Consider the following 27,649-nt stretch of genomic DNA (forward strand, 5'->3'; position numbering starts at 1 on the left):
GCCAACCCCCCTCCCATGTGCCAGTATCAGGTGCCAACCCCCCTCCCCCCCATGTGCCAGTATCAGGTGCCAACCCAACCCCCCTCCCCCCATGTGCTAGTATCAGGTACCAAACCCCCCCCCCCCCCCCCCCCCCATGTGCCAGTATCAAGTGCCTCCGGCTCCCCCCATGGCAGTAACAGTCGGGTATTAAAAAAAACACTTATACTTACCTCCATGTCAGCGATGCGATGCAGCCTCTTCCTGTTGTAATGACCGGCGTCACGCACAGGGAGGGAAAAGGGAAAGCCCTGCCCAAGGGAGAGGGTAAAGTGGTGACCCCTGACTCACCTTGCAGCTGGCACTTGACTGCCCTGACGTCCCTAGACGGGTTCCTCACCCGTGCGGCGATCACGTGCCTAAACCCTGGCTTTCCCTAATATGAGCCCTATGTAGTGAACGGGGCGGTGGGATCGCTAGTCCGCACCACTGACACTAAGAGGGAAACACCAGGGAGAGGACAGACAACACAGACAAACACATACACCCAGGTGGGCGACCACAGCAGACCACCAAGGTCCAACAGGGATCCGGAGGGTAGCGTTTCTGGATCAACAATCAGAGAACGCAGCAACACAGCTCCAGAAGGTCAGAATAGAAGTCCAGGCAGGAAGCTCTATCTCTGGCAACCAGAGAAGCGGGAGAGAGGAATATAAGGAGGTTTGGGAGTGCTGGACAAGGAACAGCTGAGGAGAAGGAGCTACAGATCCCTGAGTGAGCCAAAAGGGTTTGCAAAGCAAACCCAGAAAGCTACCATAAGGAAACAGCCCTATCTTACATAGAGCGCGCAGCCAACCGCTGCGACCTCCTGACCCCGGGTACAACGGAGTCAGGCGTGGCTCTTGACACCCTCGTGACACCTGTGTCCCGCCCTGTATGTCCATATGGAGTCAGTGCTTGTATTTCAGAAAAGTTTCTGCTGGGATTCGAACCCACAACCTTCTGTATCAGAGGCAAAGCACCTAACCACACGGTCATAAGAGAGGCATTGACACTGACTGAAAAAATATGAGACTTCTACTGTTATAGCTGGCTAAGTGTACATCTATACACATGACAGCTGCCCTAACACACCCAGCACTGCTATATCTCTATATGACAGCTGTCCCAGCACACTCAGCTCTACTATATCTCTATATATGACAGCTGCCCCAGCACACCCAGCTCTGCTATATCTATACACATGACAGCTGCCCAAACACACCCAGCACTGCTATATCTCTATATGACAGCTGTCCCAGCACACTCAGCTCTACTATATCTCTATATATGACAGCTGCCCCAGCACACCCAGCTCTGCTACATCTATACACATGACAGCTGCCCAAACACACCCAGCACTGCTATATCTCTATATGACAGCTGTCCCAGCACACTCAGCTCTGAAATATATCTATATATGATAGCTGCCCCAGCACACCCAGCTCTGCTACATCTAATACACATGACAGCTGCACCAGCACACTCAGCTCTACTATATCTCTATATATGACAGCTGCCCCAGCAAACCCAGCTCTGCTACATCTGTACACATGACAGCTGCCCAAACACACACAGCACTGCTATATCTCTATATGACAGCTGTCCCAGCACACTCAGCTCTGCTATATCTCTATATATGATAGCTGCCCCAGCACACCCAGCCCTGCTACATCTAATACACATGACAGCTGCACCAGCACACTTAGCTCTACTATATCTCTATATATGAAAGCTGCCCCAGCACACCCAGCTCTGCTACATCTATATATCTCTAAGTATTGCTATACAGTAGATATATAGAGATATAGCAGAGCTGAGTGTGCTGGGGCAGCTGTCATGTGTATAGATGTAGCAGAGCTGGGTGTGTTTGGGCAGCTGTCATGTGTATAGATGTAGCAGAGCTGGGTTTGATGGGGCAGCTGTCATATATAGAGATATAGTAGAGCTGAGTGTGCTGGTGCGCTGGTGCAGCTGTCATGTGTATTAGATGTAGCAGAGCTGGGTGTGCGTGGGAAGCTATCATATATAGAGATATAGCAGAGCTGAGTGTGCTGGGACAGCTGTCATATAGAGATATAGCAGTGCTGGGTGTGTTAGGGCAGCAGTCATGTGTATAGATGGATAGATATAGAGATATAGCAGAGATGAGTGTGCTGGGACAGCTGTCATATAGAGATATAGCAGTGCTGTCATATATAGCAGTGCTGTCATGCTGACAGCTGTCATATATAGAGATATAGTAGAGCTGAGTGTGCTGGTGCAGCGATATAGCAGAGCTGAGTGTGCTGGTGCAGCTGTCATAGAGATATAGCAGTGCTGGGTGTGTTGGGGCAGCAGTCACGTGTATAGATGTACACAGTCCCCCGTATTCTCCAGCCCTGTACACGGCTCAGGACCAGGAGCAGACTGACGGCCAGTATCCAGGAAGTGACGTCACCCGCGTCCCTGGAGCAACAAGATGGCGTCCAAAGGTGAGTGATAAGACGGAGCGGCTTATGAATAACGTCCGTTGATATAATAGCAGCGGAGGAGACTTACCTCTCCTCGCCACCTACTTAGTGCATACGAATCGCTGGGATCTTCTATCTGCGCCCTGCTTGTGAAACTACAACCCCCAGCGCTTGTCAGTGCATGCTGAGGGTTGTCCCTTCACAACGAGCCGCTGCTATGTAGAGGGATGTGTGGGTGTTCGTTGTACTTGATCTGGATGTCGCTGTTCTCTGTTTGCCAGGGAGAAGACGAGGAGTTGTATCCTTTACTGCACTGACGACTCTCCATCTGAAGGGGGAGCACAAGTCCCAGCATGCACTCCAGCTGTGTTTCTGCCCCTGAGGTTGCCTAGCAACAAGCACCACAGCCCAATAGGTCAATCTCCTGGATCCCTATCGTGCTGTGGAGCCCAGGTAGTCGCCCACTATTGTAGAGGAGCACATGGTCAGTAGTGGCTTCCACATGTAGGACCCTCAGAGGGGGAGGAAAGACCGAGAACCTCCCAGAAAAGCGAACAGCACCTTTAATTGAAAAGTTTTGTTTTTTATTTTATATATTTTTTTTTCTATAATATATATAACTTTATTTTTTTATATTTTTTAGCTTTTAAAGGCCTCAGGCACACTTATCTATATATTTTTCGGTCTGCAAAGCGCAGATCCACAAAATACGGATCCTGGCCATGTGCATGCCACATTTTCCTAATGAAAACTGCCCATTCTTGTCCGCAAAACGGACAAGAATAGGACATTTGTGGAACGGACACGGACCCGTAGATATGAATAGGTTTGTGCGCCAACCGCAACAAAATGCGGATTGTATGTGGCCCCAAACAACGGCCTTAGTCCCCATTCACACAACCGTATCTGTGTTGCGGATCTGCAGAACACGGATACCGGCCGCGTGAGTCGCACATTTTGCGGTCCCGCACATTCCGCCCCATGTTAGAAATCCCTATTCTTGTCTGCAAAACTGACAAGCATAAGACGGGCTCCTATCTTTTTTGCGGGACTGCGGAACGGACTTACGGATGCGGCCCCATTAAAATGAATGGCTACGCAAAAAAAAATGCACTTAGGTTGGTGACCAAAAATACTGTCGTGTGGATGGGGCCTTAGAACATGTCCGTTTTATTGGACAAGAATAGGGATTTCTATAGGGCGGAATGTGCGGGAGCGCAGGATGCAGGGACACACACGGCCGGTAACCGTGTTTTGCGGATCCGCAAAATGGAGACGGTTGTGTGCGTGGGGCCTTATGCATATAATATTAGAACATTAGGGGGCGCTGTTATCTATAGCTTTTATATTCCTTTATAAGGTTTCTCAGATGTCATATGGCAGGGATGGCCAAGCTGCGACTCTCCAGCTGTTGTAAAACTACAATTCCCACCATGCCCTGCTGTAGGCTGAGAGCTGTAGGCAGTCGGGGCATGCTGGGAGTTGTAGTTTTGCGACAGCTGGAGAGTCCGCAGGTTGGCCATTCTTGTCATATTGCATGTGACCTGTTGTGATGCAGCCCCGTAGGAATACGCTACATGAGATATCGCCTTGTGTTTTGCCGGGAACACGTGGAGCCCTGTGGACTTCTTCTGGATATATTTGGGGAGATTTCAGGGTCATTGGTATTAATATCACGATGAAATGTTGTACTTTTCAAAGAGGTTTCCTTGACCACAGCAGCTGTCTTCCACCCCGCTAGAAGTTCTCTTCTTCCTCAACGGCTGGTACTGCGCCTCTTACTTTCTCATTGAAGCGCTGATATTTATATATAAAGGTGAGTGATGGTTGTTATCATGCCTATGGGTGATGGGACATGGGCATTTCTTGCTGCAAGGCTCCCCTGGTATCTTGCTGGTTGCCGATGCCGTCGTGAACTAGGTGGCAGACATCCTCACATATGACACTGTGAGGCCTCATGCACACCAATGTATTTTCTTTCCATGTCCATTCTGGTTTTTTTGCGGACCGTATGCGGAACCATTCACTTCAATGGGTCTGCAAAAAAAAATTGTAGTTACCCCGTGCGCAAAAAAAAATAGAACATGTCCTATTATTGTCTGCATTACGGACAAAGATAGTACTGTTCTATTAGGGGCCAGCTGTTCCGTTCCGCAAAATACAGAATACACATGGATGTCATCTGTATTTTTTGAGGATCCATTTTTTGCGGACCGCAAAATACATACGGTCGTGTGCACTGCAACACCCGATGTTCAGGCAAGCACAAACTGTGTCATAGTGCAAGGAACTGACCTTGATACAGTCTGGTAAAATTTTGCATCTGTATCTCATATGCTGGTCTTCTTTAAAGGGGTTGTCCAGTCAGTTAAAGCAGACCTGTCCGCAACATCAACCCCTTTTGAACCAGACGTAATGCCTGGTGCTGGAATTGATCATGCTGAGTAAAATAGTACCATTTTTATGTTTATACATGCTGCGGTTACTGAATTATTGGTGCACCCAGGGGTCAGCCTGAGCCTTTGGAGCACCAGATCTTCAATGCCCTGCAACCCTCTTCCATTCTCCAGTTGATGCACAATAGGCATCTATGAGATGCTCTACTGGGAGAAACGGCACAGTCGCAACAATATAGGGTCAGGCAAAATGACTGGCCCCGTGGATCAAGGGGGGTGGGGGAGTGGTAGGAGGAACAGAGCGTTGAAGATCTGGTCCCCCAAGGGCTCGGACCCACCCCTTAGAGCACCAATAAGCTAATTTGCTATAAAAAAAAAGGCAAATCACTTGGTAACTACGGCACGTAAAAACACAAAAATAGTGTCATTTTACTCAGCATGATCAACGTTATGCCTGCTTTAATAGGGTTGATCCTGATGGCAGGTCTACTTAGAAAAAAAAGAAGAAAAAAAAACACTTAATGTTCTTTTTTTAATTGTTGCCTGCAGGTTTGATTTTGCCCTACCCCACCTCCAATCTTGTACTGGAGGTGGTGATGCTTATTCTTTATCTTGGCATTGAGGTCACACGCCTGTATCTTGGTGAGTAGTAAGGACGTATGGGAAGAGGGGCTTTACATCACTGCGCATTCAGTACATATATCATGACATTGCACACGTACACTGGTTTGAAGATTAGTGCTAATTTTCTGCGTCTTAAAAGCTATGAACACCTTTGGAGTATTTTTCTGTCATCGCATTTCACTTATTTTGGGCTAAAAATTAACATTTTTTAAAATATATACGTTTTTGTTCTACAGCCTTCACGTTCAAGGTATCTGCAGACCATTTCTTTCTGCAATACAGTGAATCTGTCAGGGAGCTGCTGTGATGGCTCGATGTGTTAGCCCTTATCTCTGAACTCATGACAGCTCTTAAACACTTATTATAGCTACATTCTTATATTACTGAGTGTGTTCATGAGCTGTCAGGAGTTCAGAGATAAGGGCTACGCATTAAGCCACCAGAGCAGCTTCCTGACCCATCGGCGACCACCTAAGTGGGTGGACGTGGACATTACTATACTTAACACAAGGGGGCGTGCCGTAAAGCTGTGTGTACATCACCTGGCTTTACCGCCTCTATGAGCATGTGCCATGGCTGAGACAGTGTGCGCACGCGCGGGAATAGGAGACAGGAAGATGATGTGGACACAGGTCCGAAATATCCATCAAGGGGAAGAGGGCAGGAAAAGGGTGCGGCGAGCATGACTTGCTGCAGGGAAGATCCTGCATCCTTAACTTCAAAAAGGTAATTCGCATATGTGGGGGCCATGCAATAAAGTGGCTTTTCACAACAACCACACTACACAGAAGTGGGTCACTTCGGAAAACACATGACAGAAGTAATAAGGTAATGGGCATAGTAAAAAATGGGAAAGCTGGATGTCAGGTACCCTTTAAAGGCAATGCTACCAAATACTAATCACGTATACCCATATTTTCACCCTATAAGACGCTCTGGCCCATAAGGAAAGAGGAAAAAATATTTTTCATTTGACCTCAGATCAGACCCCCAATGTTAATAAGACTCTCAATCAGACCTCAGATCAGACCCCAATGTGAATGACCCCCAATCAGACCTTAGATAAGAGCCCCAATATAAAGAAGACCCCCCCCCTCCCCATGCCTCAGATCAGCCCCCATGTTATAGATCAGCCTCCAGCCATAGATCAGCCCCCACACTCAGTTCACATAAAATAAAAAATCCACTTCCCTCTCCTGCTCCGGACGCCACTGCTCCTCACCTCCAGCACTCTCTCTCCTTCCTGCCATCGGCTGTACTGTGACCCGATGCGCGCAGCGTGAGGTCACATAGCGCCCTCATGCTTTGCACAGCCGACGGCAAAGGACCAGGAGGCGGTGAGTACAGAACCCCAGGAGCGCTGCATTCCCTGCTTCCCGGTCCTCCGGTACTAATGAGCACTTCCATAATGGAAGCACTCATTAGTATTCGCCCCATAAGACGCAGTGACATTTTTTTTTTGGGGGGGTGCGTCTTATGGGGCGAAAACTGGGCTATTGTCCCGCACTCATATGATCTATTAGTGCAAGACTATATCCCCGCGGGCAGCTCAACTTACACAGGATGATTGTACACTATGATGCTGTGCGCACGATCAATGCCACTACGGGACATATGGCCCGCTCTCGGACCGTATGTCTCTTGGGGCATACAGTTGTGTGCAAGAGGCTTTAAAGGGGTTTTCTCATCTCATACAATGGGGGCATACCACTTTAAGATATACCTACATTGTCTTATAGGTGCGGGTCCCACGGCTGGTACCCTCACATATATTGAGAACGAAGCCAAGAAAGTAGATGAGGTCGCACTGTGCTGCCGCCCTCCATTCACTTCTATGTGAGAGGCGGGGATTAGCGCTTGGTGGTGGACATACCATGGGAAATGTGTCCTACAGCAACAGTGCTCCCCGCTCCGTTCTCGATATAGGTGCGGGTCCTACCAATGTTTACCCACCTATCAGACAATGGGGACATATTCAAGTGAAATCCCCCCATTGTCTATGTGAATACCCCTTTAAAAACGGTATGTCCCTTGCGTGTCCCTTGTGGTAATCACACTAGTTATATTAGCGTCATCGGGAAATCATTAAACGTTAAAATCACAATTTATTAATAAATTCCTGATGATGCTGATGGACCGTGACTCCCACAAGGGCTCATATGAAAGGGCACAAGATTGAACAATGAACAAGCATTTGCTTGTTCATGTGCCAACCATAGGGTCTGCGATCAATAAGGAGCCAAAAGATAGCTCATTATTGATGGTCAGGTTTTAATGGATCTTACGACATTGGCACTAATGCTGTTTTGATATAAAAACTACCAAGGGTGTTGTAATAAACGCACAGTAGTGAGACTAGGGTAGTTTTAATTTCAACACAGCTGTAGTGCCAAGGTTCCCTGTACAGGACAATAAAAACACAGACACAGTGCAGTAAAGTATAAACATTTTTTTATTTTTTATACAGAAAATAAATAAAATAAATATAAACAAAAATTATATTTACAATTGTTCAAAATGTTGTGGGGAGGTGGACTGTCGTGGGGTTGATGGTCTGGGGCTGGCAATGGTAGCCCCCCTGTCCTGGCGATCCACTGAGGTAAAACTACGGGCCACAGGAAAGGATGCAGGGCATAATTGCGGGGTGTTGAGAAAGGAAGGGTCTGAGGAGGAGGGGACCCGAGCATGTGTAGAGGTGGAGGGAGTTTGAAAAGAAGTAGGAGGAAAATACGGGGCAGGAGAAGAAAAAGAAGCAGAAGGAAACACATGCTCGGGGGGTGGGAAGGGAAAGGTTGGCGGTACTGGCCACTCGTGTGGGATGGGGGTGGGGGTGGGGGTTCGGGGCGGTGCATGATTTCCCATGACCCGTTCTCTAGCATGATCTTAAACTCATGTAACTGCTCAGGCGTCATTGAGTCCATCAAACTGATCATGCTTACCCCATAATGGTAGTTAGGGCTGCGTTGAAACGCCGACTCCGCCCCCTCCCAGCGGCGAATCAAGTCAGCACCAAACTCCATCTGATGTTGGGCAAAACCTTCTAGAGCGTCGGAAACGACCTCTACAAGGTTCGCATAATCAGCTCGATTTGGCCTACCGGATCTTTGCCTGCTCACCAGGGCTCTCAAATTTTGACGAAAACCTAAGAGCCTCTGTTGAGCGGAGGGACCCGGTAGGGGACTCGGATTATCCTGAGCCGATGCATGAGGGATAGGAGGGCTGGCGCTGGCGATCTGTTCCGGTTCCGCCTCAGGAGGTTGGTCAGGCTCCCGAGTGCTGCTGGCACTTCTGTAGAAAAAAAAAAGGAAAGTTAGGAATTGTTCTTTAAATAAAACATCCATGTTCTATGCTATGTCTACCGTATACCATAGGGGGCTGGCCAAAACAGGGGAGCCAAACGCTCCGCTGTCTCAGACAGCCCCTTTACAATTTTTTTTTTTGAACAGTTGTTATAAATATTTACCTTTTTGGTGCCATTGCCTTTCGTAGGAACCCCAGGGCCGCCGTATGGATGTAGGTGGCCCCTGAGGTTCCTCCGGAGCCACTCGGGGCCTGAACCTCCTTGTTGTAATCCCTCCTGAAGCGGTCCCGGATAGATCGCCAACGCGTTGTAACCAGTTTGACTATCGAAAAAAACAATAAAAACTAAACTCGGCATGATGAAAGGAAAAGAACAATATTTTAAAGTATTAAAATACATATTGTTTTACTTACCATATTTCTCCTGAGCCGCCGCATCTAGATCCCCCAGGTCTCAAAAACTTCAGCACAGATGTCCCTCCAGAGCCGCTGGGTATGACGATGATCGGCGTGGTGGCGGTCGGAGTGGTCCCATAATGCTGGACGCGCCTCCACCAGTTGGATGAAGAGCAGGTTATCTATGCTCGGAACCCCGAACTCCTCATCTTCCCTGGTGGAGCCTACGGAACCCTGGAAAAAAGGAAATACAAAATTGAATGTAAATCCTAATACAAAATGCTAATTAAAACGACTTAATTCAATACTTACACGTCTACGACCGCCACGCTCATTCCCGCGGACTCTGGAGGCGACTGGGGGATCCTCGCTGGCGGCTCTAGGTGCAGATTGCTAAAAACAAATATTTTTTTTTTTAGAAGACTGTACTTAAATAAAAAAAATTATTACGATATCTATAATATATATATATATATATATATATATATACTTCTTGACAGCCCCAGTCCGGGCTTGGTCCACCTCCCCTGGACTCTGGCGATTCGGCAGGTGAGCTGGCCATTGCTGGAGAGCCCTCCGCAGATGATGAAGACGAAATCTATAATAAGAGCACATACTGATTAATGCAACGAATCAAACAGTAAAAACTCCAAGTGTTGATTTTATACTTACCGGCCACTGAATACGGCGGCGCCTTCTGGGTGGGTTACTCCAGTCAATGGTTGTCTTCTTTGAGGACATCTGTACGCAACAGAATACCAGACAAAATGCAGATAACGTTAAAGGAACTTGTAGAGCACTATTTCCTCATATATCAACAATTTTTTTTTTTTTCAATACTTACTTTTTAAAATATAGATCTGGGCTTGCCCACCGCAGATATTTTCTATTCTTTTTTTTCTTTTTTTGGGAACGACCCTAATAATAAAATGATTAAAAAAATGAATCCGACAGGAGCCATAATCCCCCCCCCCCCCAACTGCCATAAACACCCCCAGAGACAGCAGCCCCGCATAGTGCCAGCAGCCCCCCACAATGACATCAGGCCCCCAGTTCCAAACAACCTTCCCACAGTGCCCTCAGCCCCCCCAATGCCAGCAGCCCCCACAGTTCCAGCCACAAACACCCCCGCAGTGCCAGCAGCAACCACAGTTCTAGCCACAAACACCCCTGCAGTGCCAGCAGCCCCCACAGTTCCAGCCACAAACACCCCCGCAGTGCCAGCAGCAACCACAGTTCTAGCCACAAACACCCCTGCAGTGCCAGTAGACCCCACAGTTCCAGCCACAAACACCCCCGCAGTGCCAGCAGCAACCACAGTTCCAGCCACAAACACCCCCGCAGTGCCAGCAGCAACCACAGTTCCAGCCACAAACACCCCCGCAGTGCCAGCAGCAACCACAGTTCCAGCCACAAACACCCCCGCAGTGCCAGCAGACCCCACAGTTCCAGCCACAAAAACCCCCGCAGTGCCAGAAGCACCGCACAGTTCCAGCCACAAACACCCCCGCAGTGCCAGCAGCAACCACAGCTTCAGCCACAAACATCATACCATTGCCAGCAGACCCCCCCCCCCCCCCAGTTCCAGCCACACACGCCCCCCCCCCCCAGTGCCAGAAGCCCCCCATAAAGGCAGCCCACACCACCAGTGCCAGCGGCTCCCACTGTTCCAGACACACACCCCTTCCCAAGTGCCAGCAGCCCCCCCACCCTAGAAATAGAGAGATAGACAAACAGACAAAACTTCATACTTACCAGTCTCACCAAGTCGATAATCCAAAATGGCCGACGATGAGGGGGAGGGACAGGAAGTTACTGGGCATATGCAGAGACGTGAACGGTTTCTAACGGATCCGTGTCAAAGCGGAGCCAGGACAGACGGATCCGTCCCCATTGACTTCCATTGTAAGTCTGAACGGATCCGCACGGCCAGGCGGACATCAAAACGCTGCAAGCTGCGTTCGGGTGTCCGCCTGCTGAGCGGAGCGGAGGCTGAACGCTGCCAGACTGATGCATTCTGAGCGGATCCGCATCCACTCAGAAGTCATTGGGGCAGTACGGATCCGTTCGGGGCCGCTTGTGAGAGCCTTTGAACGGAAGTCACAAGCAGAGCCCCGAACGCTAGTGTGAAAGTAGCCTTAAACGTATCAGTTTTTCAGTTTTGTTGTTTCATTAGTGTTTCCGCTTCCGTTTTTCCGTTTTGTGATCCGTTTTTTGTGGATTGCAAACAGAAACATACAATAATAATTAAACAGTAAATACATAAAAAAAATAGGGCTGGGCATAATATTTTCAATAGATGGTTCCGCAAAAACGGAACGGATACGGAAGACATATGGATGCATTCCGTTTTTTTTGTGGACCCATTGACTTGAATGGAGCCACGAATCGTTATTTGCTGCCAATAATAGGACAAGTTCTATCTGTCAGAGGAACGGAAATACGGAAACGGAATTCATACGCATACGGACCGCATACGGAATCCGCAAAAAATGGAACGGAAAAAAAACGCTTGTGTGCAAGAGGCCTAATAGTTAATGAACTGGAAAGTTTTCTGGACATTAAAATTTAATTAGGCCTCTGCCTGGATGTGCCCTAGATCTACAATCATGGGGTGTGATCAGGGCACGGAAGTAGCGAGCCGTCACCAGCTGATTTGCTCTTAAAGGGGGTGTGCAGTGATTAGATAATGATGACCTATCCTCAGGTGGGGGTCCGACACCCGGCACCCATGCTAATGTGGACGATGTCATTGCAATCATGCAAGCGCTGCGTCCTCTTCACTGTTAAACTGCTCACTGTCTACATCGTAGCGGCGGCGCAGTGTATGGGAGAGGAAGGCGTAATTACACAGTGCCGCTGCTATGATCTAGATGGCGAGCAGGTTAAAGGGGTTGTGCATTTATATATTTTTTTAACTGATGATCTATAGATCATCAGCATCTGATCGGCGGGGGTCCAATACCCCCGCCCATCAGCTGTTTGAGAAGGCAGCGGCGCTCCAGCCTTCTCACTGTTTACCGCATGCCCAGTGACGTCACGACTTGTATCAACTAGCGTGGGCGGGGGCTAAGCTCTGTTCACTTGAATGGAGCTTATGTCCGCCCAGTTGATACTAGTCGTGACGTCACTGGGCCTGCGGTAAACAGCGAGAAGGCCGCCGCCGCCTTCTCAAACAGCTGATCGGCAGGGGTCCCGGGTGTCAGACCCCTGTCGATTAGATGCTGATGATCTATCCAGAGGATAGATCATCAGTTAAAAAAAAACAACTGCTGAACCCCTTTAAAGGGGGTTATCTTAAACATTTTTACCAGACCTCTTCAGAGTGGCTGGACTCGCGGTGCGGTCCCCACCTCTGGATTCTGGCTGTGTCACTTCACACCTCGGCAGATCCTGGGTCTCTGGGAATCAACAACCTGTCGATGGCGTCACGTGACCGCTGCAGCCAATCACTGGCGGCAGCGGTGACCTGTCACTCATGCGTTACGTCAGTGGGTCACATGCCACAGTCTCTTCAAACAACAGATCGGTGGGGGTATCAGACACCCACCAATATGATACTGATGACCTATCTTGAGGATAGGTCATTAATAAGCCTACTTTCACATCTGCGTTGTGCTGTCCGGTTCTGAGATCCGGCACAGGGCCTCAAAACCGCCGTACAACACTTCAGTTTTGTCCCCACTCGTTGTCGGTGGGGACAAAACGGAACAATCCGGAACGGAGTTCACCAGAATGCATTCCGTTCTGGTTTGTTGCGTCCCCATGCAAGCAGCGTATGTGTGTGCGGCATGGGAAACTGAACAAGCCGCATCCAGCACCAAAAACCATGTAAATCAATGGTGGCGGATCATTTTTTTCCAAACACGAAAGGGGACTCTTTCATAACGGAAATCAGACGGATCCGTTATGCATTCCGTCCTTGAATTGTGTTATGGTCCATGGCAACGGAATCCATAATGCATTTTACCATATACCCGAGCTTCAAAACTTGAAGTTTGCTCATCCCTAGATGTGTTATATCGTCTATTTTGTATTTTATATACATTCTCAAACATTTGCAAAGCTGATCGACTAACTTTTATACTTTTTCCCTTCGTTAGGATGTCGTGGTAACCAGTGTGAGCGAAAACTCCCCCTAGTGGTCAGTGTTGGTCTAACCATTCCCACTGGTTTGCTTGCATTGTATTTCCTATTCCTTCAAACATATGCTTTGAGGCTGGAGACCGTTCTGAGCTGTATCCTGCTGTTCTTCTATGGCTTAGAGGCAATTCTGAGCTGTGCTGCGCTCATCACATTCTGCAGGTAATCACGGTTCATTCTGATGTGTCATTTTGGTCACTTATGATACTTTGTACTTTATCCTAACTTAGAGAGAATAGTATTATTTGTTACTGAGTGTCCCATTCATGCGTGATCATACAGAGTGACGTTTGCATTAGGGATGTGTAAATTTCTTGAAATACATTTTAGGTGCGATTCGCCAAATTTAGAATTTTTTTTAAATTTGGGTACAAATTGATTCTACCTGAAACAAAAGTACTATTAAAGGCTGAGAGCGAGCGACCCACACATTATACCGATTGAACACTTTGAGGCTACGACCAGGGGAAATCTTGTTATAAAAATGCACTGATTGAACAGATTGAGGAGACCACCGGGGTAAACTCTGGTGGTAGCTTCAAACTTTTCCATCAGTGCTTTTTCATAATAAGATTTCCCCCTGGTAGTAGCCTCGAACTGTTCAATTAGTGCTTTTTCATAATAAGATGTTCCCCAGGTGGTAGCCTCAAACTTTTCCATCAGTGCTTTTTCTTAATAGGATTGTCCCCTTGTGGTAGCCTCGAACTGTTCAATTAGTGCTTTTTGATAATACGATTCTCTCCACCTCTCCCACTAGAAGGTTTCAGTCTAGCTAGAACTGGTATATAAGGAGAGCAGTCAGAGTTCTTAGTGTTCTGCAGTTAGGGACCAGTGCTTGGAGGGGGAGACTCTGCCAGCCTGCATGAGCGACCAGAAGAAGACGCTGAGATGGGGACGTTGAGCCACAGACCATGGGTCACCAGCCCTGTGACCAAGGAGCCACCCGGACTACGGAGCTACAGACCGTGGGCTTCCAGCCTTTGACCAGGGTACCAGCCTTTTGAGAGAGAGGGGGACAGCTAGCTCAGACCTTTCCTCAGCATCAAACCCTTCTTCTGCCAGGGAGCAGACTGGAGGAGCCAGCCCTGTGCCTCGCCTGGATTGTTTTGCACATGAGTTCCTCCAGTAAAGATGGACTTGGATCCCATTGGGGTGCACCACACCTTACCATCCCTTCTGGAGAGCAGCAACACGTGGTGACACCTCAACGGTGTCCAGGGGACCCAGCGTAGCGTTGGGGCCACCCCAAACCCGGCCACTGCACAATGATGCTGTGTCAAACGTTGAGGTTAGACCATCGGGCTTGAAGCTGACTTTGATCCAGGGCTGCCATCAGAAATTTCAGGGCTCCATAAAGGCAAACCGTTTATTCACACTGTTTGCCGTTCACTATATTGTACTGGTTATTCTGATTACAGGGATACCAAATACTGTCTTGTAATAGTAAATAATCCTATCTTCAAAGCAGAGTATTTCTATGGGTAGGGCAGCTGGTCACTGTACAGACAGAGTCTGGGGTTCAAATCTCACTGAAACCTGTATAATAATCTTTATAATAAAAGTTATGACCGAAAAATAGAATTTTTACTTTCCAGCTTTTTTTTTCTCTGTCGTAAAAGTTTGAATTTTCTGCAAGGTTATTGTTACAAAAAACAAAAAAAAGCAAAAAACATTAAAGGGGTTATTCAATCCTATAAAATGCCCCTCACATTGAATATACTTACCTGACTCCCTGATTCGCTCCTGGTCCCTGCTCCGCCCCAACTGCTTCCATCCGTGTGTGGATGAAAACATCCGGTGCCGGGCGGTTGAGCAGCCAATGGCAGTGGGTGACACTAGGGAGTCTTGTCCCTATCCCTGCCTGCCATTAGCTCCCCCCCCCCCCCAACACCAGATGTTTTAATCTGCACACGGGGAGCCAGGTAAGTATATTCAATGTGAGGGGCCCTGCATATGGGGGGATATTTAATAGGATTAGATAACCCCTTTAAAGTTTTTGTAACATCATTAGTATGAAATATCATAAAAAAAGCATTTGGTATCCCTGTAATCATAATAAGCTGTACAATTTAGTGTACATAGTATTTATGTATGACGATTGGTAGATTTTTTTATATTTTTTTTTCTCTCCCTTCATTTCAGTAATATATTATTTATTTGGTGTTATGTCTCTGAAGAAAGCTGCTTTTTAAGTACAGATAATTCTGCCCTTCCAACAGAGCAGGTCTGTAGTGTAATGGTAACTATTCTGCCTGACATACAGAAGGTCTGGAGTTCAAATCCTGATGAAGACCTGTTAAATAATTTCTTTAGTGACAGTCTATGTGCTGGAAGAGAGACCTCTTCATTAGAATTCACTGCATTGAAGTGAATACTAATGAGACCGTCGACCCCGCTTACATCTGGGAGGGGAAGGAGAGGCAGAGACTGATGGTGCGGGTCACAGATCTCAGGTATGCTGGAGGAGTTAAAAATGCACTCAGAACTTCCTATTCTTAATTATATAATGCAGTAGGTTTGACTGCTGGCGGTATTTTATTTTTTAAATGGAAAACCCCTTTTGACCTTCTTGTTTTCTTTTACAGAGAACCGAGTTACTGAGTGTCCGGTCGCCCCCGTTCCAGGATGACTCCTCTGGATTCCTGAATGTCCCATCTCTTGTTTGCTGTGCAAATCACAGGAGCCTCGAGCTTCTATCCAGGCTGCAGTAAAGTGACCCGTCACTGCTGGTAGAGACTTGGTAGCGGCACTGAATAGCAGTCTCGGTTCATGTGTATGGGGGGGAGGGGGGGGGGTTGTGTGTCTGTTTATTCCATTATGTGACTCCACAATATAAAAATGATTTTTTTTTAAAGCGTGTTTATTCTGCATTATACAAGGTGGTGCCCATGTTCTCCAGTGTGAAGACGAATCCCCAGGACATCGGCATTTACTACAAGCTTGAATTCACTTCACACTATCCAAATTCTAATGTCTTCAGCATTAGGTCTCATGCGCACAGCTGTACTTTCGGTTTGCATCCGAAAGGGGTTAATGTTACTCTATTTTGTAATGTTTGCTTTAGGCTACTTTCACACTAGCGTTCGGAGCGGGTCTGTCTGATGTTTCATCAGACGGATCCGCTCCTATAATGCAGACGTTTGCATCCGTTCAGAACGGATGCGTCTGCATTATAACTTAGAAAAATTTCTAAGTGTGAAAGTAGCCTGAGCGGATCCGTCCAGACTTTACATTGAAAGTCAATGGGGACGGATCCGTTTGAAGATGACACTATATGGCTCAAACGGATCCATCCCCATTGACTTACATTGTAAGTCTGGACGGATCCGCTTGCCTCCGCACGGCCAGGCGGACACCCGAACGCTGCAAGCAGCGTTCAGGTGTCCGCCTGCTGAGCGGAGGCTGAACGCTGGCAAACTGATGCATTCTGAGCGGATCCGCGTCCACTCAGAATGCATTAGGGCTGGACGGCTGCCTTCAAACAGAGCTCACGAGCGGACACCCGAACGCAGGTGTGAAAGTAGCCTTAGGCTACTTTCACACTTGCGGCAGAGAGATCCGGCAAGCAGTTCCGTCGCCGGAACTGCCTGCCGGATCAGGCAAAATGTATGCTAACTGATAGACTGATCAGGATCCTGATCAGTCGAAAAAATGCATTGAAATGCCGGATCCGTCTTTCTGGTGTCATCCGGCAAAAACGGATCCGGCATTTATTTTTTCACCTTTTTTTTCAGTCTGCGCATGCGCATACCGGAAGGACGGATCCGGCATTCCGGTATTCTGAATGCCGGATCCGGCACTAATACATTCCTATGGGAAAAAATGCCTGATCCGGCATTCAGGCAAGTCTTCTGTTTTTTTAGCCGGAGATAAAACCGTAGCATGCTGCGGTTTTCTCTTTTGCCTGATCAGTCAAAACGACTGAACTGAAGACATCCTGATGCAAACTGAACGGATTACTCTCCATTCAGAATGCATGGGGACATACCTGATCAGTTCTTTTCCGGTATAGAGCCCCTGTGACGGAACTCTATGCCGGAAAAGAACAACGCAAGTGTGAAAGTAGCCTTTAGCTGGAAGAAAACACACCATAAATGTAGGTATGTTGTTGCAAAAACTGCATGTGGTTTTTTTTTTGGGGGGGGGGGGGGAAGGGGGCAAATTTTTTTGCCACACCAAAAACACAGGACAGCTGCGACATGTGCCATCACCAATGAAAGACCCAGACAATTTTCTTTTTTTCCTCCCTGGTTTCCAAAACTTTTTTTTTCTTTACTTTTCCATTCACACAGCCGTATGGGGAGTTATGTTTTGCAAGTTGGAACCATTGACCATCATTAGATTGTCTTGGTGCAAGACTTACATCACCATGTAGCCAAAGCCTTAATTCACTATATTTTGTATTGAAAAACAGGAAAAAATTATTTGTTGTGAATTTTTTTTTTTTTTATTCCTTCCAACCATGGTTTTCAAGGTTTTATATTGATCTTTACATGCTAAAATTGACATTACAATACAAGCTTATTCTTTGAGTCAATATGATTACACAGATATCAAATTTATATAGTTTTCATTATGATTTACTAGTTAAAAAAAAATCCTTAAAAAAAAAAAAATTCTTTGCATCGCCATATTCAAACTCCCAAAACTTTTTGGTTCTGTGTACAGAGCTGTGAGGATTTTTTTTTTGTAAAATGAGTTCTAGTCTATTAGTACCATTTGGGGTATTTTGTTTGTGAGCTCCATTACTGCATTCACCGTGCAGGAAAAGCATTTTTAGATTTTAAAAGTTCAGCCATTATACTTATGTGGCAATACACATTATGAGGTGGGGAAGTATTTTTATTATAGGTAAAATTAGGAAAGGGGGTGATTTGAAATTGTTTATATTTTCTTTAAACTTTTAAAAATATTTTTATTGTAATTTTAATCCTCTTAAGGGACTTGTACATGCAGTCTTCTGATCGCTTATATACAGGAAGCAGGCATCTCACTGTGACAGCATCGGGAACCTTTTACAGGGCCCCTGGCTGTCATAGCAGCCGATCGGAAACCCCGCAATTTCTCTGAGGGGGCACCAATCGGAGGGTAGAGGGAGCCCCCACCTGTCTAACCGCAGCATCTGATGAATTAGGCTACTTTCACATTAGGCCTCTTTCACACTTGCGTTGTCCGGATCCGGCGTGTACTCCACTTGCCGGAATTACACTCCGGATCCAGAAAAACGCAAGTGTACTGAAAGCATTTGAAGACGGAACCGTCTTCCAAATGCGTTCAGTGTTACTATGGCACCCAGGACGCTATTAAAGTCCTGGTTGCCATAGTAGGAGCGGGGAGCGGGGGAGCGGTATACTTACAGTCCGTGCGGCTCCCCGGGCGCTCCAGAATGACGTCAGAGCGCCCCATGCGCATGGATGACGTGATCCATGTGATTACATGATCCATGAGCTTGGGGCGCCCTGACCTCACTCTGGAGCGCCCAGGGAGCTGCACGGACGGTAAGTATGCTGCTCCCCGCTCCACTTTACCATGGCTGCCAGGACTTTAGCGTCCCGGCAGCCATGGTAACCACTCTGAAAAAGCTAAATGTCGGATGCGGCAATGCGCCGAAACGACGTTTAGCTTAAGGCCGGATCCGGATCAATGCCTTTCAATGGGCATTAATTCCGGATCCGGCCTTGCGGCAAGTGTTCCGGATTTTTGTCCGGAGCAAAAAGCGCAGCATGCTGCTGTATTTTCTCCGGCCAAAAAACGTTCCGTTCCGGAACTGAAGACATCCTGATGCATCCTGAACGGATTTCTCTCCATTCAGAATGCATTAGGATAATCCTGATCAAGATTCTTCCGGCATAGAGCCCCGACGACGGAACTCTATGCCGGAACACAACAACGCAGGTGTGAAAGAGCCCTTAGCGTTTTTCTTTTCAAGCATAGAGTTCCGTCACAGGGGCTCTATACTGGAAAAGAACTGATCAGTTTTATCCCCATGCATTCTGAATGGAGAGTAATCCGTTCAGGATGCATCAGGATGTCTTCAGTTCAGTCATTTTGACTGATCAGGCAAAAGAGAAAACCGTAGCATGCTACGGTTTTATCTCCGGCCAAAAAAACTGAAGACTTGCCTGAATGCCAGATCCGGCATTTTTTTTCCATAGGAATGTATTAGTGCCAGATCCGGCATTCAAAATACCGGAATGCCGGATCCGACCTTCTGGTCTGCGCATGCGCAGACTGTTAAAAATGAGAAAAATAAATAAATATCGGATCAGTTTTGCCTGATGACACCGGAAAAACGGATCCGGTATTGCAATGCATTTTTCTGACTGATCAGGATCCTGATCAGTCAGAAAAAATGACATGCGTTTGCATACAGTTTGCCTGATCAGGCAGTCAGTTCAGGCAACGGAACTGCCTACCGGAATCAAACAACCCAAGTGTGAAAGTACCCTTAAATAACCGGGATCAGAGTTATCATTGCGGCTGGATTATACACACATGGAGTGGGATCAGTTTGGGATCCTGCTCCATATACCTCTTGTGAACTGCTTATGTACTATTACATCAGAGGGTGCCAAGAGATTAAAGGGGCCTGTACCTAAAATGGCTCTTTCGCTAGCCCTGTGGAGAGAATACATTTTCAGCACTACTTACCCTTCCGTCACTCCCATGATCCCAGTTGGAATTATGTGACCGCCCAACTGGCAGCAGGCCCTTCTTCTGACTTGCGACTGGATGTGGCAATCAGGATGAACTTCAGTATTTTTATTTGCTGTTAAACTAGGCACAATGCCTCGTACGGCTTGCTCGGCTGATCTTCATTCTGGAGAAACCATGCTTTTAATCTATATATAAAAGAGCAGTTAAGTGCACCAAGGGCAGGCCCAAACCGCTCTGTGTGCACCCTTGCTCACCCGGCTTCCTCTGCCAGCCCCTCCCTCTTCTTGATTGACAGGGCCAGGTTCCTCAATAGTCATCACGTATGGCCCTGTCAATTAAGAAGTGGATTCATATGAATCCACTTCTGGTTTTGGCTTAAAAAACCTGAATGTGTGGCCATATCCTTAAAGGCTATGTACACCCTGCGGGTGGAATTTTTTTTTTACGATTGCATTTTACTCATGTCGAGCTTAAAATAATTTTCCCCGGCGCCTCCACAACGGCACTCACAGGAGGGGGTCCCCACCCCCAGGACAGGAAACAACGTAGAAGCACAAGATTTAAAAGGCCTCCTCCCCTTACCTATTCAGTCGTTGTTTCCTGTCCTCGGGTATGCATGGAAGCCTCTCCTGGAGTGCCAGGAACCTTTTTTTCCTCCTAGCTGTGGATTAATCCCATGATGTGGGAGGGATGGAGCAGGGAACGGGTACCCCGGGGACGCTTGGCCTCCCTTACGCGTTCCTCTGGAGTAAGCCCTGCATAAAGGCTTCCCCAGGCGCGCGTGCAAGTTCCCAAGTAAGGGGAACTCGCGGGGGATCCGGCGTATGACATCACCAGGTGAGATTCTCCTTGGGCAAGAGAATCTCGTGAGCATGCGGCGCTTCCGGTGGCACGGAATTCCAGATAAAAGGGTGGGAGGAATTTTCAGTTTCTACCCTCGCTCCATGCTTGCCCCAGGAGACGCGGACGCTGCAAAAAAAAAGCCTGTGGATCCCTCTGCCTCAGCCCGGTAAGCCTCCTCCCCATGGGAGAGAGATCTTTTTCTTAAAGGGAGTCTGTCACCAGCATTTCACTTTTTAACCCTTCCCATAGCTCCCTAGCATGCTTACAGTTAATAAAAACGTTACCTCTGGCATCAATCCTGGACTTATAGAACCCTCAAAAACGATCTTTATAGGATATGCAAATGAGGGCTCGCAAGTGCCCAGGGGCGGCGTTACTCTCTTAGGTGCCCTGCTTGCTCAGCCTTCTCATTGCGTCCCCCCGCCCCTTCCTACCCTCTGACCGCCTTTGTACTAACTTGTTATGCTGCCGATATCCCGCGCACTCATTCCTTTGGCCAGCGCATGCGCACTGCGATGCCTTGTACGGCATCACAGTAACTATTGCACATGCACCGCTAACGACGCGAAAATCGGCGTCGTTAGCCGGCGCATGCGCAATAGTTACTGTGATGCCGTACAAGGAATGGGCATCGCAGTGCGCATGCGCCGGCCAAAGGAATGAGTGCGCCGGCGCGGGATATCAGCAGCATAACAAGTTAGTACAAAGGCGGTCAGAGGGTAGGAAGGGGCGGGGGGACGCAATGAGAAGGCTGAGCAAGCAGGGCACCTAAGAGAGTAACGCCGCCCCTGGGCACTTGCGAGCCCTCATTTGCATATCTTATAAAGATCGTTTTTGAGGGTTCTATAAGTCCAGGATTGATGCCAGAGGTAACGTTTTTATTAACTGTAAGCATGCTAGGGAGCTATGGGAAGGGTTAAAAAGTGAAATGGTGGTGACAGACTCCCTTTAAATACTGTCTTTGGTTCCCTTCTCCTATCAGTGTTAAGGGGGCCTTTATCTTGGTCTCTTCAGAGGGTGTTGATAGTATGTCTCCTTACAAAATCCACCCCTGGTGCAGGTGTCGGTCTCTCTCTCTCTGGCCCGTTAAAAAGTTTTTTTCTTAATCTTCTAGGGCAGAGAGACTTTGATGCCTAAACCAGCAAGTGGAGACCCGACGCGCAAAAAAAGTGCCATATGTCACAAGTTTTTCTCCTCTAAATCCAAAAAGCCTTTGTGCCCAAAATGCACTGAGAAGATAGTTACAGATGAGTTGCCCTCCTTCCTTGAAACCATGAGGGCTATGATAAAGGAAGAGGTTAATGCGGCGGTGGAATCAAAGATTATGCCACAATCCCCTGGGCCCATCTACCTCGCATAGATCCTTTGCTTCTGATACAGTATTTGATCTAGATTAGGGGAATTGTTATCCGACTCAGACGACGACTCCTCCTCTGATGAGGATTCTGGAACACCTGTTTCTTCCGGAAGAAACAGAGGGACTTCTAAAAACCAGAAGAGCCACTATGAATATAGAAGATGTTAAAGAAAACACATTCCATCCAGGACCAAATATTTCAAAGGCTGGGGGAAAGAAAGAAAAGGACCTTTTCCATCCATAACCATATTAAAGCCCTTATATCCAGGGAGTGTAGAGATCCGGAAAAGGAGGTCGGCCGTAACAAATTCCTTTAAACGCAAATACCCCTTTTCAGAGTCTGACTCTAATCTGTGGGATAAGACACCCAAAGTAGATGCCCCAGTGGCACGGATTTCTAAAAGAACTTCCCTCCTGTTTGAAGACACGGGCCTCCTCAGAGATCCCATGGATAAGAAATGTGAAAATTTGTTAAAGAAATCATGGGAGACAAATACAGCGATGTTGCGCCCCAGCATAGCATCTACCTGTACTGCCAGAACACTATCTGTCTGGCTAAACCAGCTAAAAGAACACCTGTCATCAGGTACCCCGAGAGGGGAGATCTTAGCATCCTTTGAAAAAAGCATCTAACATTCTGGCAGATGCATCTGCGGATTTAGTCAGATTCTCTGCTAGGTCAGCCGCTCTGTCTAATGCTACCAGAAGAGCTATCTGGCTTTGTACATGGTCTGGATATGCAAGTTCTAAGAACCGCCTATGCTCAATCCCATGTGAGGGAGATAGATTCAGCTCGACCTTGTACATTAAGCTAGCAGACTCCCCGTTAATTAAACGATTTCTGAAAGGAGCTATGAGAAGTATTCCCGTCTCCCGTACTATTGTTCCACCCTGGGATCTCAACCTGGTGTTCTCGGTCCTGATGGATCCTCCGTTTGAACCAATTGAAGAAATCTCTCTTAAACTGTTCACCCTAAAGACGGTTTTTCTCGTAGCAATAACAACTGCTAGGAGAGTCAGATCAGCTGTTTCTTCAATACCAGGGTCCGAACAAGGGACGCGCAGCCAGCAAATCTTCCATAGCAAGATGGATAAGGAATATGATCAGCTCAGCCTATCTTCAGAAGAATCTTCATCCTCCAGATGGTATAAGAGCTCATTCTACTAGAGCAATGTCTTCTTCATGGGCAGTCTGCGTCCGTCTCATTAGACCAAATCTGAAAGGCGGCTACATGGGCTATCCCTATGACTTTCTTTAATCATTACAGATTAAAGATTCATGGAATCCAAGACTTGTCTTTCCGTCGCAGAGTTCTTTCAGCTGCTGTCCCCCTCTAGCATGACTACTCTGTCAATCCTCCTGCGAGTGCCGTTGTGGAGGCGTCGGGGAAAAGAGAAAAGTACTCTTACCGGTAATTTGTTTTTCTAATAGCCTCCACAACGGCACTGGGATTTCCCACCCTTTTATTTTCTTGTTGTATAAGGATGTAAATTGTTTTGTTTAATATATATGTTTTTCTTGCATCACTTCCGTGTCCTCTCTTATTGACTGAATAGGTAAGGGGACGAGGCCTTTTAAATCTTGCGCTTCTACATGGTTTCCTGTCCTGGGGACGGGGACACCCTCCTGTAAGGGCCATTGTGGAGGCTATTGGGAAAAACTAATTACCGGTAAGAGTACTTTTCTATTTTTTTTCAGCAGCTTTGTCATAAAGGATTACCTTCTGTCTAGCTGTGAGAATGGTACTCTCACTTAATGCCGGTCATCTAAGAACCCTTATCTCTAAATTAATAATGGCTCAAACACTTATTTAAAGGGGTATTCCCATCACAATGATCACTGTTAAATCTGTGATCATTTTTGTAAATACATTTTATTACCCAATTCCCACCCTTTTTGAGAAAATACGTTTTTAGTCTCCCCTGGTTACGGCCCCGTCTCGCCTGTCGAATCCTGTGGCCGCGCTTGCGCAGAAGACTAAAGATTTTCTCCTGGCCAGGCCGCTCAATGTCCTGAACGCACACGCGCCATGACCGACTTCTTCCTGGCCAGTATAGTACAGAGCCGCGAACGCGCACGCCGTCTCTGTACTATACAGGCCAGGAATAAGTCACCATGGCGCATGCAGGACATTGCGCTGCCCGGCCGGGAGAAAATATTCAGTCTTCTGGCCAAGCGCGGCCCGGGCAGGAGAAGACGTCAATCAAGCCCAGCCGAATCCAGGAAGTGAACGTCGCGCTCAATGCAGGCAAGTATGAAAAGTGATAATGGGAATACCCCTTTAAGCAACATTCTCATCAGTAAGATAAGAACTGAGCTATAATTTGTGTTTATAAGGTGAGCCATCAGGAGCTGTCAGCTGAGCTGCCTGAGGAAACACAGTGAAAACAGAGCATACCATTTAGAGAATCTTAAGGCTGAACAAAGAAAGGGGCTCAACGTTTTTAATAAAGACCAATTGAAAAACGGATTTTAGCTCAAAATGCAATAATAAAAAAAATTGCCCCACAAAGGCGTCCACAGCCTTTAAAGGGTCATCAATATTGGTGAGGGTATGATATAAAGTGTAGCGGCCGTGTTTGTTTCCTGCAGCTCAGCTCCCATTGAAGTGAATGGTAGCAGAGCTGCAGTAACCCAGCACAGCCACAACACTTTGAACAGTGCTGGGTTTCGTGTTCCATTCACAGTGCTAGCTCCAGAACCGGAGGCTGCAGGGAACAGCTGACATGTCGGACGGTCACTGATCGGATGTTAATGACCTATCCGGAGGATAAGTCATCAATATCAGGAGCCTAGAAAAGCCTTTTAATGTTTTCTAAGAGTTTTCTGCTATTTCCATCTTGTGATGCCAAGACTGGCTGCCTTCTCACTGAAGGATCAAAATGCAAGTTCCCATAAAAGTATATGGAGAGAGGAAGGAGTGAGCTTGAGAGAAAGACCCGATTCAGCAGCTAATCTGTGCAATAAAATCACAAGCAAAACTAAACATTTGGAGTGCCAAGTTTTTATTATTTTGAGTAAGATCCTACCTGAGCACAAACCTCATATAGACTACTGCATTTACTATATCAGCAGATAACAATATTATATATCACCCCACGTGCTTAATTCACATCTCTACTGCTCAGTACTTCTCTATAAAGTCCTATATGGTGCATTCCGTTATACAGGGTGGGCCATTTATATGGATACACCTTAATAAAATGGGAATGGTTGGTGATATTAACTTCCTATTTGTGGCAGATTAGTATATGTGAGGGGGGAAACTTTTCAAGATGGGTGGTGACCATGGTGGCCATTTTGAATCCAACTTTTGTTTTTTTTAATAGGAAGAGGGTCATGTGACATCAAACTTATTGGGAATTTCACACGAAAAACAATGGAGCGTTTGGTTTTAACGTAACTTTATTCTTTCATGAGTTATTTACAAGTTTCTCTTTGTTTACAGCCATTGACATGTCGCCGAGGTTAACACGTGAGGAGCGGATAGAAATTGTGTTGATGTCTGGTGAACGCAGTAACCGGGTCATTGCAGCAGATTTCAATGCAAGACGCCCTACGAGACCACCCATCTCCCATGCTACAGTTAGCAAACTGCTTGCTAAGTTTCATGAAACTGGTTCAGTGTTGGATTTGCCAAAATGTGGACGCATGAAATCTGTCTCTAATGAAGAAACATCAGTGGCTGTCCTAGCTTCATTCAGCAAGAGCCCACAGCGTAGCACTCGCCGCATGTCACTGGAGAGGCATTAGTCGAACATCCCTTCGGCGGATATTAGCTACTCACAAATGGCACCCTTACAAACTCCAGCTACTGCAGCATCTCAACGAGGATGACCCAGATTGGCGCACTGAATTTGCAGAATGGGCAAAACAAAAATTGGAACAGGACCCTCAGTTTACGCAGAAGATTTTGTTCAGTGATGAGGCAAACTTTTATGTGAATGGTGAAGTTAACAAACAAAACCACCGCTATTGGTCTGACACTAACCCACATTGGATAGATCCCTCCAAGACTGTTGGAACAAAAAAATTGATGGTATGGTGTGGTATATGGGGTACAAAGATAGTGGGGCCATTCTTCATCAATGGAAACCTCAAGGCCACTGGATATGCGAAATTGCTACATGATGTGTTTCCCTCTTTATGCACTGAAGCTGGCACGTTCCCTGAGTTTTTCCAGCAAGATGGTGCACCACCACATTATGGGTGTCAGGTCCGAGCATTCCTAGATGAACAGTTTCCTGGAAAGTGGATTGGTCGTCGTGGGCCAGTTGAATGGCCCCCAAGGTCTCCCGATCTGACCCCCTTAGACTTATCTTTGGGGTCATCTGAAGGCAATTGTCTATGCTGTGAAGATACGAGATGTGCAGCACCTGAAACTACGGATACTGGAAGCCTGTGCTAGCATTTCTCCTGCAGTGTTGCTATCAGTGTGTGAAGAGTGGGAGAAGAGGGTTGCATTGACAATCCAACACAATGGGCAGCACATTGAACACATTTTATAAGTGGTCAGAAACTTGTAAATAACTCATGAAAGAATAAAGTTACATTAAAACCAAGCACACCATTGTTTTTCGTGTGAAATTCCCAATAAGTTTGATGTGTCACATGACCCTCTTCCTATTGAAAAAAACAAAAGTTGGATTCAAAATGGCCGACTTCAAAATGGCCGCCATGGTCACCACCCATCTTGAAAAGTTTCCCCCCCTCACATATACTAATGTGCCACAAACAGGAAGTTAATATCACCAACCATTCCCCTTTTATTAAGGTGTATCCATATAAATGGCCCACCCTGTAGAATTGCGTTATGGTCTGTGGTAACGGAATCCATAACACAATTCTGCTGTTACCACCAAACGAAGCATGAACGAATTTCAAAATATGAAATTCGCTCATCTCCAATTAATACATAACAAAAACTACATCCATTTGGTATCGCTGTAATCGTATTGACCTGCAGAATAAAGGTAACTTGTCATTTTTATTTACTGCCCAATGAATATCGCACATACAAACCCCATAAGAAAAAAAATGCAGAACCCCATCCCAGTTCTAACCACATTAACAATTTTCCCCCCAATATATTGTATGGAATATTCAATGGTGCCACTGGAAATTACAACTTGTTCTGCCAAAAAGCAACAACAATCCCTTGGCTATGTGAACATAAAAGTAAGAGTTAGCGTACTGGCACACGGGTGCGGGTAAACACGCAGAAGATCCGCCTGAATGTCTGTGCAGATTTCTCTGCTCCCAAACCGCAGCAAAACAAAAACTGCAACTTTTAATTGCTGCAGATCTTGCCCTTTTGAAAAGGGTACCCTTATGTCTCTCGGAAAATAGGGAAGAGAGAACGAAAAAAAATTAAAATTGCTTACGACGCCAAGGTGTAGCTGGGTGGCCAGAATTGTGCTTTATTTGTCAAAGCTCAGAAGATGACCAGTAGATGTCAATC

At 46.7% G+C, this 27,649-nt stretch overlaps 1 protein-coding gene and 1 long non-coding RNA gene across 2 annotated transcripts; one reads left to right on the forward strand and one right to left on the reverse strand.

Moving 5' to 3' along the window:
- Positions 1-2,456: 2,456 nt before the first annotated feature.
- Positions 2,457-16,130, forward strand: TMEM216 (transmembrane protein 216). The gene is made up of 6 exons (XM_040409623.1): positions 2,457-2,492; positions 2,753-2,769; positions 4,194-4,287; positions 5,417-5,509; positions 13,291-13,492; positions 15,916-16,130. Exons 1-6 carry the CDS (start codon positions 2,480-2,482, stop codon positions 15,929-15,931), a joined length of 435 nt encoding a protein of 144 aa, XP_040265557.1. The 5' UTR covers positions 2,457-2,479; the 3' UTR covers positions 15,932-16,130.
- On the reverse strand, positions 9,230-9,690 carry LOC120980487. Its single transcript, XR_005774532.1, has 3 exons — positions 9,678-9,690; positions 9,500-9,580; positions 9,230-9,421 (listed from the first exon to the last, which is right to left on the reverse strand). It is a non-coding gene; the product is annotated as an uncharacterized LOC120980487 (long non-coding RNA).
- Positions 16,131-27,649: the final 11,519 nt, after the last annotated feature.

Source organism: Bufo bufo, chromosome 10 (assembly GCF_905171765.1).
Source record: "Bufo bufo chromosome 10, aBufBuf1.1, whole genome shotgun sequence".
Taxonomy (NCBI): domain Eukaryota; kingdom Metazoa; phylum Chordata; class Amphibia; order Anura; family Bufonidae; genus Bufo; species Bufo bufo.